Here is a 17,083-nt window from a genome sequence, read left to right on the forward strand (position 1 = left end):
AGTGTGTCTCTGTATCCTTTCCTTCCGTCCTTGTCTGTGTGACCTTTTTTTTTTTAAACAGCATCTCACTCTTCTGTTTCCAAGCTGCCCGTTAGCTGTGCGAAGGTATTCCACGTCCTCACTATCCTCCTCTTCCTCCTCTTCTTCTTCATCAGTCACCCCTGTCAGCCCCCATACATGCCCCCCTCCCCACCCCGAATGGTTACTCTGCTCATACATAGCAGCTATGCTGTGTGTGTGACATTCAAGGATTAAGTTGCAAAAGATATGCATATCACCAAGTCAACCGTGGATTCGAACACGCTGCTGCTGCTTTGTTGATGTGCATGCAGCTGCTACTCACCCATGAAGGCAGTTTTTTTTATGTTGTTTTTGTTCCTCATGTCTTTTTCAGTTTATTTTAATTTTTTACAATTATTTCTAAGTGTAACAATCCCATTATTAGTTAGCTCCCATGTAATGACTGGTTTTGTGTGTTTTGTGTTTTAGGTCATAGACCCGGTAGCCCCCCGATACACGGCTCTGTCCAGCTCCTACGTGGTTCCCGTTTCCGTCGCGGAAGCGACAGAGGAGATGAAGGAAGTGGCCAAACATCCCAAGGTTTGTAGTTTTGCGACCGGATATCGGATGTGGATGATCTATGAGTGCCCATGTCAAACTTTATCCTATGTCGCCATGCAAAATACACATTTTTCACCCGGAATTATAATAAAATGAATGAACCATTGAATTATGTTCAATATTTACACATAGACTTTCTTTATTGTCATTGCGCAATAACACAGCAGTGAAATTGCCAACGAAATGTCGTTGTCTGGCTCCTGTGTAATAATAATAATAATAATAAATAATAATGTGGAGAATAAATAGATGACATCAAATATAAACAATGTACAGCGTAAACAGTAATTTGTACAAATAATTTAGAATAAATAATAAGTAATAATATTTCAAGTTAACATAATAAAGTGTGCAGAAATGGGGGGGTACAAATGTTTGAGGGGTATGTGACTGTAAAAGGTTTGGGAGCCACTGGTCTATCAAAAAAGAGATTTACACCTCTAACACACACTGCACATCTGTGCACATACACACACACTTGTTGACGCCCTTTTCCGTGTCCACTTAGAATGCCGAGGTGGGCATGAAGCAGGTTTGGTATGGACCGCGAGTCCTGGTGGAAGGAGCGGACGCCGAGACGTTCTCAGAGGGAGAGGTGGTCACCTTCATCAACTGGGGCAACCTCATCATCACCAAGATCAACAAGTAAGCACCCTGCCTAATTGTTTGAAGTTTATTCTTCATGGAAGTGCAGCATTCCATGCACCACCAGGGATTAAATCATTACTTTGTATCGTGTAATCCCTCACTTATCGTGGGTAATTGGTTTCAGACCCGACTGTTATCCGCTAATTTCTGTGGATTTCCTATTTATGAATGGAATCTTTTCCCAGTTGAGCACAGAAAATTTGACTACGACCTTCTAAATATGTTTTTTTAACATTATTAGAGCCATCGAGACATGAAATAACACCCCTATAGTCTCCCTTACACACCCATTACTCAATATAGTGGACATAATAAGAGAATTATATGAGACATAAAAAACCTGCCTACCACCTCCTAAATACAGTTTTTAACATTATTAGAGACATCTAGACATGAAATAACACCCCTATAGTCTCCTTTACACACCCATTACACAATATAGTGGACTTAATAAAAGAAAATAAGACATATGAGACATAAAAAACCTTTTTACCACCCTCTAAATACAGATTTTTAAGATTATTAGAGCCATCTAGACATGAAATAACACCCCTATAGTCTCCTTTACACATCTATTACCAAATATAGTGGACTTAATAAGAGAAAATAAGACACATGAGACATAAAAAACCTGTTTACCACCTCCTAAATACAGTTTTTAACATTATTAGAGACATCTAGACATGAAATAACAGCCCTATAGTGTCATTTACTCACCTATTACTCAATATAGTGGACTTAATAAGAGAAAATAAGACACATGAGACATAAAAAACCTGTTTGCCACCTCCTAAATACAGTTTTTAACATTATTAGAGACATCTAGACATGAAATAACAGCCCTATAGTCTCCTTTACACACCTATTACTGTATATAGTGGACTTAATAAGAGAAAATAAGACACAAAAAAACATGTTTACCACCTCATAAATACAGTTTTTAACATTATTAGAGACATCTAGACATAAAATAACAGCCCTATAGTCTAATTTACACACCTATTACACAATATAGTGGACTTAATAAGAGAAAATAAGACACAAAAAAACATGTTTACCACCTCATAAATACAGTTTTTAACATTATTAGAGACATCTAGACATAAAATAACAGCCCTATAGTCTAATTTACACACCTATTACACAATATAGTTGACTTAATAAGAGAAAATAAGACATATGAGACATAGAAAACATTTTTCTCTTCCCCTCAGAGCGGCCGACGGCAAGGTTCTGTCCATGGAGGCTCGCCTGGACCTGGACAACAAAGACTACAAGAAGACCACCAAGATCACCTGGTTGGCAGAGTCCAGCAGCGCCCCCCTGCTGCCCACCGTCTGCATCAACTACCAGCCGCTCATCACCAAGGCGGTCATCACCAAGGACGACAACTTCAAGGATTTCATCAACAAAGAGAGCAAGGTGTGTCCTCTGTGTGTCGTCTCGGGGCGGACGTGGTGGACTCGCTCTCGACGTCTTTGTTTGGTCTCAGATGGAGGAGAAGATGCTGGGCGATCCTTGTCTCAAGGACCTGAAGAAAGGCGACATCATTCAGCTGCAGAGGCGGGGTTTCTACATCTGCGACCAAATTTACGAGCCAGTGAGGTAAGCCGTTGAAGATGTGATGCAACGTCAGCATGTTCATGTCTTCTTCTCTGCTGGACTTTTTCCTCTGCAGTCCTCACAGCTGCAAGGAGAGTCCTTGTGTCCTGATCTACGTCCCCGATGGTCACACCAAGGAGATGCCCACCGCCGGGTCCAAGGACAAGACCAAGAGCCAAGCACCGGCCAACACGGTGAGCTGCTTCTTCTTGTGAGGAACCTTCACAATCTTCTACTCTTCTGATGTTGCGACTCCACTTTTCTTAGCCGGTGCCCGCCGCCGCCAAAGTCACACCAACCTCCACCCCCACGCCCGCCGTGGCCACCTCGGCGGGTGACGTCTTCTCCAGCATCGTCGCTCAGGGCGACGCCGTCCGCCAGCTGAAGACATCCAAGGCGCCCAAAGAGGATGTGGACAAAGCGGTCCAGAAGCTTCTCGCTCTGAAGGTGAATCTTCAACTCAACCATTAAAGGGGGGTTCTCAATAGAGTAGACCATTCACACCGTGCTGACCTTGGGTTCGATACCCCCGCCGCTACCTTGAGCTCATACTTGAGCATCCATGCTACGTTTACTTTGCATAAATTAACAATTTCCCCGACTTGGTGGACTATTTTTAGCCTTATTTGGAATCTTTCTGATTTATATTTGCTAACCCTAAGTTGTCACTGTTCATTCCTTGCAGGAGGACACCTTCTATTCTGCTTGTATTACTGTAATTCAGGGGTCTCAAACATGCGGCCCGCGGGCCAAATATGGCCCGCAGGACACTAGTTTGAGGCCCCCCACCTTGATATGAAAGTTTAATGTTAGTGCGGCGTTACAATTATTATTATTATTATATCAACATTGTTACGCCCAAGAACTACGTTACCGCTATCGTACACCTCGCCACACCAGTTAGCTCCTAGCCGGCTAGCGACTAGCTTCAGCACACGCTCGCTCACAATGCCTCATGCCACTTGCGTATAACCATTAAACCAGGGGTCCCAAACACGCGGGCCCGCGGGCCAAATGTGGCCCGCAGGACACTAGTTTGAGGCCCCCGCCTTGATATGAAAGTTTAATGTTAGTGCGGCCCGCGCAAGTTTGATATGGATGCCGTATGGTATCATGTACCCAGAAAAAATTATTACGTTTGATTAATGTTCATGTTAAAGGTTAAATAACTGTTAATAGTTATCCTCCCTATCCGTGTGGAAGTGGTAAGTTTTTGGCTATTTAAGTTTAAAGGAAATGAATTGAAGGCTACCGTTTAGGTCGCTAGATCTCTAGTTTGCGAGTTAGCATGTGTCTCAAGACTCTACAGTTGCGTAAATAAAAATGTTGTAAATAAAAAGATTATAAATGTGACTATAGTCGTGTTTTGTCATGTCTACAGGGCTCTAATAATGCTTTGTTCATTTTAATCTGAAAAAAATAATTTGTCTACCCACCAACTATATGTGGTTTCTTAAGTTTTTATTATTTGCCCTTTTATTATTATTATTTTTATTTATTACTGATTGATTGATTTTATTCTTGATTTGTTTATTTATTTTTCATCTTATTTTGTGTAGAAAAATAAAAAGTAAGATATTTGAGAACAGTGGAATGTTTTATCAGAGCTTTTATTGTAGAAAATTGGAACCAAAGCGAAGTTTTTTTAAATTTTTTTGTTTTTAATAAATGCAGGTTTTGTTTTGTTTTTTAAAACCTGATGCGGCCCAGTCTCACCCAGACCCGAGCTCCAGTGGCACCCAAGTAAATTGAGTTTGGGGGACGTGGAGGAACGTGCCTGCCGTGGGATCTGACTTTTGGATTATTTTCATTATTCATATTTCATTATTTTATACCATTAGTACACTTTAAGAAGTGTTTGTTTACATTGCATACGTAGTCCCTGAAGGCAGGAATATTGAAAGCTTCCTCTTCTTCTTCTCTCCTTTTTAACTGCATTTTTTTAAATTCCCTTTAGGCTCAGTTTAAGGAGCAGACCGGTTTGGACTACAAGCCGGGTATGGCTCCGCCCACCTCCATCCCAGCTTCAGCTGCCCAATCGGGAGACTCCGCCCCCTGCCCATACACGCGTGTTGCTCAGCAGGGCGAGCTGGTTAGGAAGCTGAAGGCGGAGCAGGCGCCAAAGGTAAACCATCCTCGATAATTTTCGTACGTTTTGAGTCGCTCACCATCACCACGCCGCACCCTTGCTTTGTCAACACCTCCCACTGTCATCTGTTGCGGCAAGTCCGTCCTCACTCTCATCCTACGCCGCTCGTGTCCGCACTAATCCCCCCCAACCCGCCGTCATTCGCATGCGTTTAGCATTGACTACCTCGCCGCTACAAGCTGATGTGTTCATGGTACCAGGACCAAATCGATGCGGCGGTCAAGCAGCTACTGGCGCTAAAGGCGGAGTTTAAAAAGCTGACGGGTCAGGATTACAAACCCGGGATGGTCCAGTCTGCTGCTTCCCCTGCTCCTTCCGCTGTGACTTCCTCCTCCTCCTCCTCTTCTTCTTCTTCTGCTGCTTCCGCCTTATACGAGCGCGTCGCACAACAGGGAGAACTTGTAAGGAAACTGAAGGCTCAAAAAGCCCCCAAGGTATAAAAATTCAGTACATTGCTCGCAGACTCTCCCAATCGTGTCTTTCCTTGCAAACGCAACATCGCTATACCGACTTGAACGCACCTTAGCATCCACTCGGCTGACATCTTGGTTCCCTGCCTGCTAGGATCAAGTGGAAGCGGCGGTGAAGCAGCTGCTCGCCCTGAAAGCCGAGTTCAAGCAGGCCACCGGTGAGGACTACAAACCCGGAGCAGCACCACCGGTCCAGAAAACCTCTGCTCCGGTCCAGAGTGCCACCACCACCACCGCTTCTGCCGCTAGCCTCTTTGAGAAGGTGGCTGAGCAGGGAGACTTGGTCAGGAAACTGAAGACCGAAAAGGCCCCCAAGGTGAGAACATGAGCACCACCTCATGGAATTATAACAGCTAGTTCCCACGCTAGACCTTGATAGACCACATTAAACCCTTGGGAGTCCAGGTTTAAGTGGACTTTGCAGTTTAAGTGGACTTTTGACTTCCAGGACCAGGTGGACGAAGCAGTCAAGACCTTGCTGGACCTGAAGAACAAGTACAAGACTCTGACCGGGCAGGAGTACAAACCAGTGTCGGCCGCCGGAGGCGAGGACAAGAACCGCAAGGAGAGGGAGAACAAGTCTGAGAAGCAGGGAGGAGGTGGAGCCGCTGGTGGTGGAGGAGGAGGAGGAGGAGGAGCAAAGAAGGGGAAAGGAGACAAGGCCAATCAGGGAAAGGATCCCTCCGGAGGTGCTGGAGGCGCAGGAGACAGTCAGGGACCTAAGAAGCAAACGCGGTGAGTATTGAGAAGCAAAAAAACGAGACTCTTCTGCAGCATGAGGGAGGAAGGACTCCATTGGTTGGTTTATTCAACCGCAGTTAAAGAGGACTCGCTAAATGATAGTACGAGAACGGTTTCCTTATTTGGGGTTTACAACTCCCTCCATCTTCAGGAATATTGCAATTGGAGTTCCCAGAAGATTCACTCAGTTTAATTCCTCTCTTTTGGGGGTCGCAAAACCCCCAAAATAAAGATTTGCGTTGTTTTTATCTTTGAATTACATTCATTATGGGCTTGCTCAGTAATGCAAGCCCCATAGACAGCAGTCTATGGGGCTTGCATTACTGAGCAAGCCCATATTGTTATTCCTTGTGATGTTTAGCTAATATTATATCTTAATCTTCCCATTTTTGTGCGCGTAATGCGGCCAAAACCGCAAGAAGGACCCCCACACATGTTACACCGCCGGAATCCTGACGCTCAGGACTACAGTGGTATTTATTTTTTGGAACGTTTTATGTAACCATGGCGACGCTATTCACCAAAACGTTCAAAAATGGGCCACTAGATTAGATACACCTGTTCTATTTTTAGAACAGCCACATTCCAGGGAAAAAGAGAATTTACAGACTTTTCACAGCCTTGTAGCTCAGCCATATGGCCGCGTAGAAACGTGATTAACGGCTCATTTTTGAGATAAACTTCTCAACTCTCCCTGTGGCGAAATGCTAATTGCTAGCATGTTAGCATTTAAGCTAATGTACTCATGTCTAAAGGCAAATACACACATGGCATGATGTAGGAAGGTTATAGGTTATAGGACAACCTTGGCACTTTCTAAACTTGAGGCCCTCTTGCAAGGTGCTAGCATGATGACTGTTAGCATGTTAGCATTTTAGCTAATTTACTCATTTCTAAAGGCAAATAGACACATGGCATGATGTAGGAAGGTTATAGGACAACCTTGGCACTTTCTAAACTTGAGGCCCTCTTGCTAGGTGCTAGCATGATGACTGTTAGCATTTTAGCTAATTTACTCATTTCTAAAGGCAAATAGACACATGCCATGATGTAGGAAGGTTATAGGACAACCTTGGCACTTTCTAAACTTGAGGCCCTCTTGCTAGGTGCTAGCATGATGACTGTTAGCATGTTAGCATTTTAGCTAATTTACTCATTTCTAAAGGCAAATAGACACATGGCATGATGTGGGGACACTATGGGACTGCATCAACCTTTTCGGTACTTGAGGCTGTCTTGCTAGGTGCTAGCACGGTAGCCATTGGCGCACCGGGCCCGAGGTTCACAGCAAAGGTGGCAAGCCCATCAAAATTTCCGCAGGAATTTTCTAGTTCTTCATTATTATTGTATTATTTGGTGTACTCTTTATACATGTATTCATACATTAACTGTCTTTGTCCTGTCAGGTTGGGTCTGGAAGCTAAGAAAGAGGAGAACCTGGCAGACTGGTACTCTCAGGTGAGCCAACGCAAAGACCTGCTCCCTCCAGCGTGTCCTCGTTCTGCCCCCGGGCTGTTTCAGATGTTTTGGCTTAAAGCTCCCCGAGAGCCGCTAACGTGAGTGTACTCTTGACGTTGCAGGTGATCACCAAAGCCGAGATGATCGAGTACTACGACGTGAGCGGCTGCTACGTCCTCCGGCCCTGGTCCTTCGCCATCTGGGAGGCCATTAAAGAATTCTTTGACCGAGAGATCAAGAAGCTGGGCGTGGAGAACTGCTACTTCCCCATGTTTGTCTCTCAGGCCGCCCTGGAGAAAGAGAAGACCCACATTGCAGACTTTGCTCCAGAGGTGTGAAGCCCAAGGATAGTCCTTCAGGTTAGATACAGATCATCAGTCCAATCAGGAATTTTACTGTCCTGCTTTCCAGGTTGCCTGGGTGACTCGATCAGGGAAGACTGAGCTGGCAGAGCCCATTGCCGTCAGACCCACCAGTGAGACAGGTCAGATGACACAACTTTATTTAAAAAGCCTCACCTGCCAGCATTTTTATACATTAATGTATGCATATATATATATATGCATATGTATGTATGTATATATGTGTGTGTGTGTATATATATATATGTAATATATGTTTTTATGTTCTTTTAAGTTGTAATATTAAAAGCAAAACAAAAGAAAGTTGCAATTTTTTTGAAGATAAGTTATAATATTATGAGAATAAAATCATAATAATACAGGAAGAAAATGTATAGAAATTTATATATAAAAAATAGATAGATAGATAGAAAATATATATGAATTTATATAAGAAAAAATATTTTTTTCTGGAAAAAAATGTGTATATATAATTATATATTTTTTTTCTTATATAAATTTATATAAAAACAAAAAAATATATATAGATAGAAAATATATATACATTTATATATTTCGTATATATATAATAATATATATAATAAATAATAATAAAAAATATATAAATTTATATAAGAAAAATATATTTTTTTCTCTGAAAAAAATTATATAATTTTTTTATAAAATATATTTTTTTCTCTGAAAAAATTTATATATATATTTTTTCTTATATGAATGTATATATTTTTTATTATTTATTATATATATTATTTATATGAGAAAAAAAAATATATTTTTTCTTATATACATTTATATATATTTTCTATCATATATATTTTTTTGTTTTATATATACATTTCTATAAATTTTCTTCCTGTAACATTGAGATTTTATTCTCATAATATTATAACTTATTTTCCTAAAATTGCAACTTTATTTTGCTTTGCTTCTTTTAATATTACAACTTTAAAAAACACATTTTTTAATTTATGCTACCAAAATGGCGTTATTTTTCCTCACATTGTTACCAGTTTATTCTGTACAGTTGCAACTTTTTTCTCATAACAATATGACATTTTTTCCTTTAATATTTTTACTTTGTTCTCATAAAATTACAAAAAAAAATGTTGTTTCTTTGGTGCACTTGATGTTTTCATGTTTTGTAAGAGTGGCGCGGTCTTGTGTGCTTCCAGTGATGTACCCGGCCTACGCCAAATGGGTGCAGTCCCACAGAGACCTGCCAATCAAACTCAACCAGTGGTGTAACGTGGTGGTGAGTGTCCACCATTCCCCAACCAAATTCAGCCTGAAGTTAGCCAGAAGTCTTACCCCTCCCTCTCTCTCCCCCACCCCCGCCCAGAGATGGGAGTTCAAGCACCCCCAGCCCTTCCTGAGGACGCGAGAGTTCCTGTGGCAAGAGGGACACACGGCCTTCGCTACCAAAGAGGAGGCAGCAGAGGAGGTAACCATGGAAACCTGGAAATTGATTGGGCATCATCTTCAAATCAAATCACCAAGAACCATATGCTTGCAGGTGCTTCAGATCCTGGACCTGTACGCCAGAGTCTACGAGGAACTGATGGCCATCCCCGTGGTGAAGGGAAGGAAGACGGAGAAGGAGAAGTTTGCCGGAGGAGATTACACCACCACCGTGGAGGCCTACATCTCTGCCAGCGGCCGAGCCATCCAGGTACCGCCCCCGTGCTTGGTGCTCGTATCTTCACATGCTTACTCATGTGTGTGATGTGGCCGCGACAGGGTGCGACCTCCCACCATCTGGGTCAGAACTTCTCCAAGATGTTCGAGATCATGTTTGAGGATCCGAAGAAACCTGGCGAGAAGCAGCTGGCCTTCCAGAACTCCTGGGGCCTCACCACCAGGACCATCGGTGTCCTCACCATGGTCCATGGAGACAACATGGGCCTGGTTCTTCCACCCAGAGTGGCCTGCCTGCAGGTAGACTCCCCTGAATGACTCAATGAACGATGTCAGGATGATACTCACCTCTTGTTCTCTCTCTCTTTCTCCTCCCATGTTGCCAGGTTGTCATCATTCCATGCGGCATCACGGCGTCTCTGTCAGAGCAGGACAAGGAGGCGCTGATGAACCAGTGCTCCAAATACGTCAACAGGCTTCAGGCTGCCAACATCAGAGTGAAGTGCGACATCAGAGACAACTACTCACCAGGGTGGAAGTTCAACCACTGGGAGCTCAAGGTTTGAACTTCCCTCCTGCGGGATAAAAATGACGATTGTGATCCGTGTGGGAAAATAACTCTTTTCTCGTGCAGGGCGTTCCCATCCGTCTGGAGGTGGGCCCCAAGGACATGCAGCAGCGCCAGTGTGTCGCCGTGAGGAGAGACACGGGTGAGAAGATGACCATTCCGGACGCCGAGGTGGAGAAGAAGCTGACCGCCATCTTGGAGGACATTCAGAGCTGCCTGTTTAAGAAGTACGTTGTCATGTTCCTAAATGGAACGAACACATGTGTGTTGTATGCAGCATTTTTATTTTTTTATTTCCATGATCGGGAAAAAAATACATATATCACATTTTAATGCTAATATCGCAATAATACCGATAATTATCTGACATCCTTAGTAATAATTACAAGACAAAAATGTGCAAGAAGAAAGTTGAAATTAAAATGTATAATAAAGCTTCAAATAAAAACAGGTGTAGTTTTATAAGATTAAGTCAAAATATTTTTAAAAAATAGAAAAAGCATAGCGTAGAATTGAAATATTAAAGAAAGCATTTTTTTAAGTCATAATATTATGAGAAAAAAACTGTCAATTTTCTAGAATTGGGTTAGGGAAAATGTTGTAATATGCAAATGAACTCATAATATTAGAAAGAAAACAAAGAGACTATTTGAGAATAAAGTTTTTAAACATTTGAATAATTAAAAAAATATCTTTTTGACTTCTATCCCAAAGCTGAGATGCATTTCTATATATAATATTTTTTATATGGCTTCTTAGCATATCTATATGTGTTGCTTTACAAAATGGTAATGTGGTATCCTTTTATTTTTCACTGGAAAAAGTTTAGACACGCTTGAAGTGTGTCATAAAGTGTTTCTTTGTGGTTTTTTTTTTCCCCCAGAGCGTCAAATGACCTGCACAGTCACATGGTTGTCGCAGACACAATGGAACAGTTCCAGAAGGACTTGGACTCTGGCAAGGTGAGGACACCCTTGTCCAAACGCATGTCCTCTCCTCGGTCGCGCTTTCTGTTAACACGTATTTTCCTTTGGTAGATCGTCCAGATCCCCTTCTGTGGAGGCATCGAGTGCGAGGACTGGATCAAGAAAACCACTGCCAAGTCCGTGCAACTCTGCAACACAATCATTTTTGTCTTTTCCGTGCTTCATTGTTTTGCTTTTCTTGCATCAGGGACCAGGACCTGGAGCCCGGAGCGCCATCCATGGGAGCGAAGAGCTTGTGTATCCCCTTCTCCCCCCTGAAGACGCTGCAGCCGGGTCAGATGTGCGTGAGCGGCAAAGAGCCAGCACAGTACTACACCATGTTTGGACGTAGCTACTGAGGACATCTGCTGGAGCATCATTGCTATAGCAAAGGGCTTCCACCCTCTTCTCCTATCATCTTTTTGTATCCTGTGGGTGGGGTTTTCAATGGCTCTATATATTATGTGGCCATTTTTTTTAGGATAATATGCTATCATGGGACAAGGAGGTGAGAGAAACCATTTAACCTCAGTCGTGTGTGTGAGAAATTATCATTTTTTCTCTGCGATTCCACTTTCCTGAAGGCCTGGATAAAAATGGCCTGCACAGAGCTGGCTAAAGTATACCTAACTAAAACTACTTTTATATTTTTATTTTATTTTGCATCTCCCCGTTTAATGTAATCATGCTCTTTAGCTGCCAAGCGCCTCTCACTCTCTCTCTCTCAGGTACTCGGGACATGAAGTTTGGATATTTTCCATCCAGCCCCCTCCAACATCAGTTTCATTTACATCCTGCCTATCTACAGCAGCCATAATAATTTACAGCTGTGATTTAACTGTATTTGGTTAATTAGCCAGCCAGCCTGGGGGAGTCGCCGTGTAAACACAACTTGTGTGTAATAAAGTTATTTCTGTGGCAACATGTGTCTTTATTTTTAAGCAATCATTTTTGCTTCACTAAAAAAAATTAATATTTGAGACATACTGTATATAATGAGTGCTGATACTTAATTTGCAGTCATTAAGCTTTATTTGTGACTAAATTTCTAAATTTATTTACATTTCTTTTTCAGCATCCAGCACTTGGTGGGAGTAAGACGTCAAGCTTTCACTTTACAGGAAGTTCACTTCCTGTATGTATTTTTAAAGTAAAAGTATAGACGTTTACTTTAATACGGAAAGTAAGGATATTCGGTTTGGAATGTACTTGAATACGTCTCGATTGTAATGTTAAGTTTAAACGGCATGTTTCTTGTATCTATTTCCTGTTTTTCAATGCATTTCCGCCATGCTCATCTCAACACCGACTTTAATTGTGGCGCCAGCTTTTGAGGGCGGGGCTGTGAGTGGATGAGACGGAGAAACAGCCAATCACACGCGAGCGAGCAGCCGGAGGCTACCAAGTCTGATGCCAGTGTAGACTGTCCCCTCGGAGCCCCACATTTAATATGTCATCCTGTTATTGACTTAACATTCAAAGTAAAAATGAGTGACAAGGGAATATCGGACGAGGTCGTGGCGGCGGCTTGTAAAGAAGCGGATCCAATAACCAAGGTAAGAAGTTTGTTTGTCCGAAACTTGAACTTTTTTTGAACGCGGCTGTCAAAGTTGTCCATCCCGAACAGGCCAGACATTATCCTTAATCGTCTTTGAGCTGCCTTTTTTCCAGTTAATTTGTTACGCTGTGGTTCAGCATGTTCTATTAATATTTAAATTATCATTGTCACACCTAAGACACGACGGGAGTTTGATAAGCAAGGCAAGCTAATGTTAGCTTAAACCGTTGCAGAATTTTGCTATTTGCTCAACTGTGGAGACGAATGGACTCAAAAGCTGTTCGCAAACGCCATTAATTTGGTAATAAATTAAATACTTGGAGGTTGAATGAGCGGATAATGTGGTGTTTTAGGTGTGGTCAACATGTTAGCGTGTTGTGATGGCAGGCTAGTTGGTGACACGCAAACTAGCGAGCTAGCTAGCTACCTAGCATAGCACTGGCTAGTTAAAATGCGTAAACGCATTTGTGTACCGAGTTTATGTCCACTTTTACTATCTCTACGATACTTAAACCTTTTACAAGGTTAAATATCCACAACTAACACGTGTATCACCCAAATACATCTCAATTTGTGTAAAATTCTTTACATTCTTTCCGCTTCTGACGTGACAAGAAGGCCATTCATTTCAACTTGGTAAGAATGTGTGAGTTCTGACTGCTTGACCTTTGACCTGCTTAGACTTGCACGAGGCTGTGCAACATCCATCTGTCTAACGAGTCGGCTTGTTGTCACATTTAACAGCGGTCAGCTTCTTTTTACACTTGTATGACAGAAATGTGCAATTATGTAGCAATTTTACTTTTTTTTAACTTTAATTTTACTTTTCTACCCCAAATATTAAAGACGTTAGAGCAGATTTTACACCGGAAAATAGTGTCTTTTGGTGGCCATTGCTTTAACATTGAATCAAGACATAAGCTGGGATCGACCCACGGAACTTGGCAAGTCCAAACATGCTATAAAATATATAACAATATATGCTGTTTGAAATACACATGTTTTTGCTAGTCATATTTTTCATGCGCATCACTATTGTTGACTACACACACATACAGGACAGTACTATAGTTTTTACTGGTGTGTATTCATATAAAAAAAATATAAAAATATTTATATATATTTTATATAAATATAAAAATATATACATATATTAATAAATATATATAAAATATTTATATATTTTTTATATAAATATAAAAAATCAAAATTCATGCATTTCTTGGTTATAAACAGACCTGCTCTTCTCTCTGTGGCACCCAGGCTGGATGAGAAGAGGCATCACTCTGTATCTGTTTCTGCATGTTGGTTCTGTGCGTGTAACAAATGGACAGAGTGGGTTCTCATCTCATTCAACCTCTTTGTGGAGGCGGGGCTACTAGCTATGTTAACTTATACCCTTAACTGCAGTGTATAATATAAACAATGTTTACAACGAGGATTGTTTGACCCTGGAACAGATTATGTTTTTTTTTTCCGTGATTTCTGATGGTGAAAGCGAAGCGTAGCTCACACAGACGTGCTGATGGTTGCCAGTCGGGTGTGTTTGGTGGCACCGGGGTGAAGTCTGGCTGCATTCCAATCTTCACAAACCGGTGTGAGCACACTTTGTTTCTTTCACCTCCAGTATTTGAATTCAACGTTCGAGGTTGTCCTGACATCGAAAGCACTGCCCTCACGTGTATAGCATAACTTAGCTGATGCATTGAACAGTTTGCTGTGAGTAATAATCAATAATCAATATAAGTATTGTGTTTTTCTGTGTCCTGTAGGACTTCATGATGCAGCAGACGATGCTGCGAGTGAAGGATCCTCTCAAATCCTTGGATTTTTACACCAGAATCCTCGGCATGACGTGAGTATTGGAGTCAGATGCTCTCTGACGTAACAGCCAGCCTATGGATTGTCTGATTGACAGGATGATTGATTGATTGATTGATTGACTGTCGCCCAGGCTGCTGCAGAAGTTTGACTTCCCCTCCATGAAATTCTCCCTCTTCTTCCTGGGCTACGAGGACAAGAACGAGATCCCTGCTGACGTGAAGTGCAGGACGTCCTGGACGTTTTCCCGCAGAGCCACCATCGAGCTGACACAGTAAGGGGCGCGCCCAATTAGACGTACTCGCTTTACCGACATGTTGGTTTGTGACGCTGTGATGATATGTAGTATCCTATACTGGTCACTAGGTGTCAGTCATGACTACGATATTGGGTAATAGGAGTGTAAATGTGACCATAGGGTTGTTATTTTCTTGTTTAGAGGTCTCTAATCTTAAAAGGTGTATTCATAATTTGGTAAGCAGGTTTTCTATGCTCAAACTACAAAAAATATTCCATTTATAAATAAGGAATCCTACTTTTCAGAAATTTTGGAACCAATTAACCTCGATAAAGGAAATCTAGCTTCTAGTAGCTAGCTAGTACTGCCTTGATTTTTGTTGTTAAAGCGTTCCTAAAGGTCAGACGAAAACTGAAACGTATATATATCACATATGACATAATGTGATGCAATGAGTCCGTTCCAGACACGCCAAAATATGAACCAAAAATCACATGTAGAAAAAAATTATAAATGAGAAATGGATAGAACTTATTGTTGATACGGACTTCCTGGATGGAATTGAATACTCTTTCCCACCTGTTTTTTTATCAAATCGCTGCCACTTGCTACTTTCTTTGGCCCCGTGGCAGGTTATTATGGCAAAGAATGCCTGCAACGTGTAAGGTGATGTATTTGGGTGCTCCATTTCGGGGAACGATATTGTATGAAAACCGTAGCCACATTTGAGGACAAATCTTCTCAGAAAACCGAATCTTTCGGAAAAAAAACCTTCCCTCAAATAGTGGAGTCTGGTGTAAACATCACTGTGTTTATTTTCATCTCTTTCCCACAGAAATCCCGTGAAATAGCATAATAGCTTAATACTCACTATTGCAACAATTTAGCATAACAATTCTACTCCTAAGTGGAAACTTTTTCTCTCGTCTTTCACCCCCCCTCCCTCTCCAGTAACTGGGGGTCCGAGTCTGATGAAAGTCAGTCGTACCACAATGGAAACTCGGATCCACGCGGCTTCGGTAAGTGTCCATGTCTTACTTCCTGGGTGCATTGATATCACACAGCAGCATAGAACGGAGCGCTACGCCTAGCGTCACAAACGGTCGTTACGCCAGTAACGTAGTTCTTGAGTGTACCACTGTTAATAAACAATAACAATGTGCTAGCTATGCAGCTGACATGACGGAAATGGAGCCATGTTGGCGCTTTTTGGAAGGCGGAATAGGTGCATCCCATTACGTGCATTCCTAGCTGCCTCTTTTTATCTGTTTTTATATCTTTAGAACTCACAGAAAAGCTAAAGATTCAAAATAAAGTCCACTTTTCTTTTTTAAGGCGCTAATTTCACTGTACGACTTTTGACAGGACACATCGGCATCGCCGTTCCCGATGTCGTCAAAGCGTGCAAATTGTTTGAAGAGCAAGACGTCACGTTTGTGAAAAAGCCCGACGATGGTGAGAACATGAAATCCTCGTATACGATATGGGAAGTACAGCCCACACACTCCGGCAGGCAACCATATTACTTATTGTCAGAGTACAATACTGTAGAAAAGGAAACTTTAGAATAGTCCGTGTACAGCTTGTATTATTGTTGTATTGTCTAAATAGCTGGCAGCACAAGCGAGTAGCTAGCTAGACGTCGGGCCTTCAGTTACCAAGGTGGTACTACCATGGTGGTGGGAGCGTAACCGCATGCGGCATACCGTGCATTGTCTTCCTGATGGGGACATCACACATACACGAGCTGGACACTGACTACTCTAACATGTCTCCTTTCCATTGGCTAAGATGGATTTATGCCGGCTGAAGCGTGAGGGCTGTAGGATTTCTTTATTATTATCTTACTGTTCTTTTCTGTGTCAGGTAAAATGAAAGGTTTGGCCTTCATTCAGGACCCCGACGGGTACTGGATCGAGATCCTAAGCCCCAACAACATGATTTCCATCACCAGCTAAAATGGAAGGAGAGCGAGAGCAAGACTTTGTGCGTTAGAGAGGGTGACATCCTGCGGCGCGGTGGGAAAACGCACAAACACGGGACCGTTGTACGAGCACGTAGATTTGAAATGTTTGCGTTTGTTCTGGTAACGACTACGCTGGTGGGTGATGGTGTGGTGCCGTATTAAGCTGTGTAATACATGAGAGCTGCCATTCACGCGCAACGTGCTGTGTCCTGTCGTCTTTTCTTAGGAATAAACTCATTATTTTACATTCCACGCCATGCCAGTACAGCAATATTCACGAA

General features: G+C 42.1%; 2 protein-coding genes across 3 annotated transcripts in view; both read left to right on the forward strand.

Annotated features, from left to right (window-relative positions):
* eprs1 (glutamyl-prolyl-tRNA synthetase 1) overlaps window positions 1–12,141 on the forward strand; it is a 24,359-nt gene extending 12,218 nt beyond the window's left edge. The window contains exons 13-34 of one of the 2 annotated variants that reach the window (XM_058078802.1): window positions 490–600; window positions 1,130–1,266; window positions 2,484–2,691; window positions 2,762–2,874; window positions 2,948–3,065; window positions 3,139–3,318; window positions 4,829–4,996; window positions 5,221–5,454; window positions 5,585–5,806; window positions 5,939–6,225; window positions 7,638–7,689; window positions 7,812–8,021; window positions 8,101–8,173; window positions 9,224–9,303; window positions 9,391–9,492; window positions 9,565–9,720; window positions 9,789–9,986; window positions 10,073–10,246; window positions 10,321–10,481; window positions 11,138–11,216; window positions 11,292–11,356; window positions 11,428–12,141. In XM_058078802.1, coding sequence (XP_057934785.1) covers window positions 490–600; window positions 1,130–1,266; window positions 2,484–2,691; window positions 2,762–2,874; window positions 2,948–3,065; window positions 3,139–3,318; window positions 4,829–4,996; window positions 5,221–5,454; window positions 5,585–5,806; window positions 5,939–6,225; window positions 7,638–7,689; window positions 7,812–8,021; window positions 8,101–8,173; window positions 9,224–9,303; window positions 9,391–9,492; window positions 9,565–9,720; window positions 9,789–9,986; window positions 10,073–10,246; window positions 10,321–10,481; window positions 11,138–11,216; window positions 11,292–11,356; window positions 11,428–11,578 — 3,279 coding nt within the window. In that variant the 3' untranslated portion in view covers window positions 11,579–12,141. The remainder of the gene's footprint in view (window positions 1–489; window positions 601–1,129; window positions 1,267–2,483; window positions 2,692–2,761; window positions 2,875–2,947; window positions 3,066–3,138; window positions 3,319–4,828; window positions 4,997–5,220; window positions 5,455–5,584; window positions 5,807–5,938; window positions 6,226–7,637; window positions 7,690–7,811; window positions 8,022–8,100; window positions 8,174–9,223; window positions 9,304–9,390; window positions 9,493–9,564; window positions 9,721–9,788; window positions 9,987–10,072; window positions 10,247–10,320; window positions 10,482–11,137; window positions 11,217–11,291; window positions 11,357–11,427) is intronic. The other variant, XM_058078803.1, reaches the window with a different exon arrangement.
* Window positions 12,142–12,585: 444 nt separating this feature from the next.
* glo1 (glyoxalase 1) lies at window positions 12,586–17,000 on the forward strand. Its single transcript, XM_058078877.1, has 6 exons — window positions 12,586–12,775; window positions 14,550–14,632; window positions 14,732–14,872; window positions 15,788–15,855; window positions 16,202–16,291; window positions 16,703–17,000. Exons 1-6 carry the CDS (start codon window positions 12,707–12,709, stop codon window positions 16,792–16,794), a joined length of 543 nt encoding a protein of 180 aa, XP_057934860.1. The 5' UTR covers window positions 12,586–12,706; the 3' UTR covers window positions 16,795–17,000.
* Window positions 17,001–17,083: the final 83 nt, after the last annotated feature.

Source organism: Doryrhamphus excisus, chromosome 7 (genome assembly GCF_030265055.1).
Source record: "Doryrhamphus excisus isolate RoL2022-K1 chromosome 7, RoL_Dexc_1.0, whole genome shotgun sequence".
Taxonomy (NCBI): Eukaryota; Metazoa; Chordata; class Actinopteri; order Syngnathiformes; family Syngnathidae; genus Doryrhamphus; species Doryrhamphus excisus.

What these genes read in the sequence shown, in the direction of transcription:
- glo1 (XM_058078877.1), top strand. Translation starts at nt 12,707, where the DNA reads ATGAGTGACAAGGGAATATCGGACGAGGTCGTGGCGGCGGCTTGTAAA. An exon ending in ACCAGAATCCTCGGCATGAC is followed by an intron (nt 14,633 to 14,731) that starts GTGAGTATTGGA and finishes ACTGTCGCCCAG; the next exon opens with GCTGCTGCAGAAGTTTGACT. An exon ending in GCCACCATCGAGCTGACACA is followed by an intron (nt 14,873 to 15,787) that starts GTAAGGGGCGCG and finishes CTCCCTCTCCAG; the next exon opens with TAACTGGGGGTCCGAGTCTG.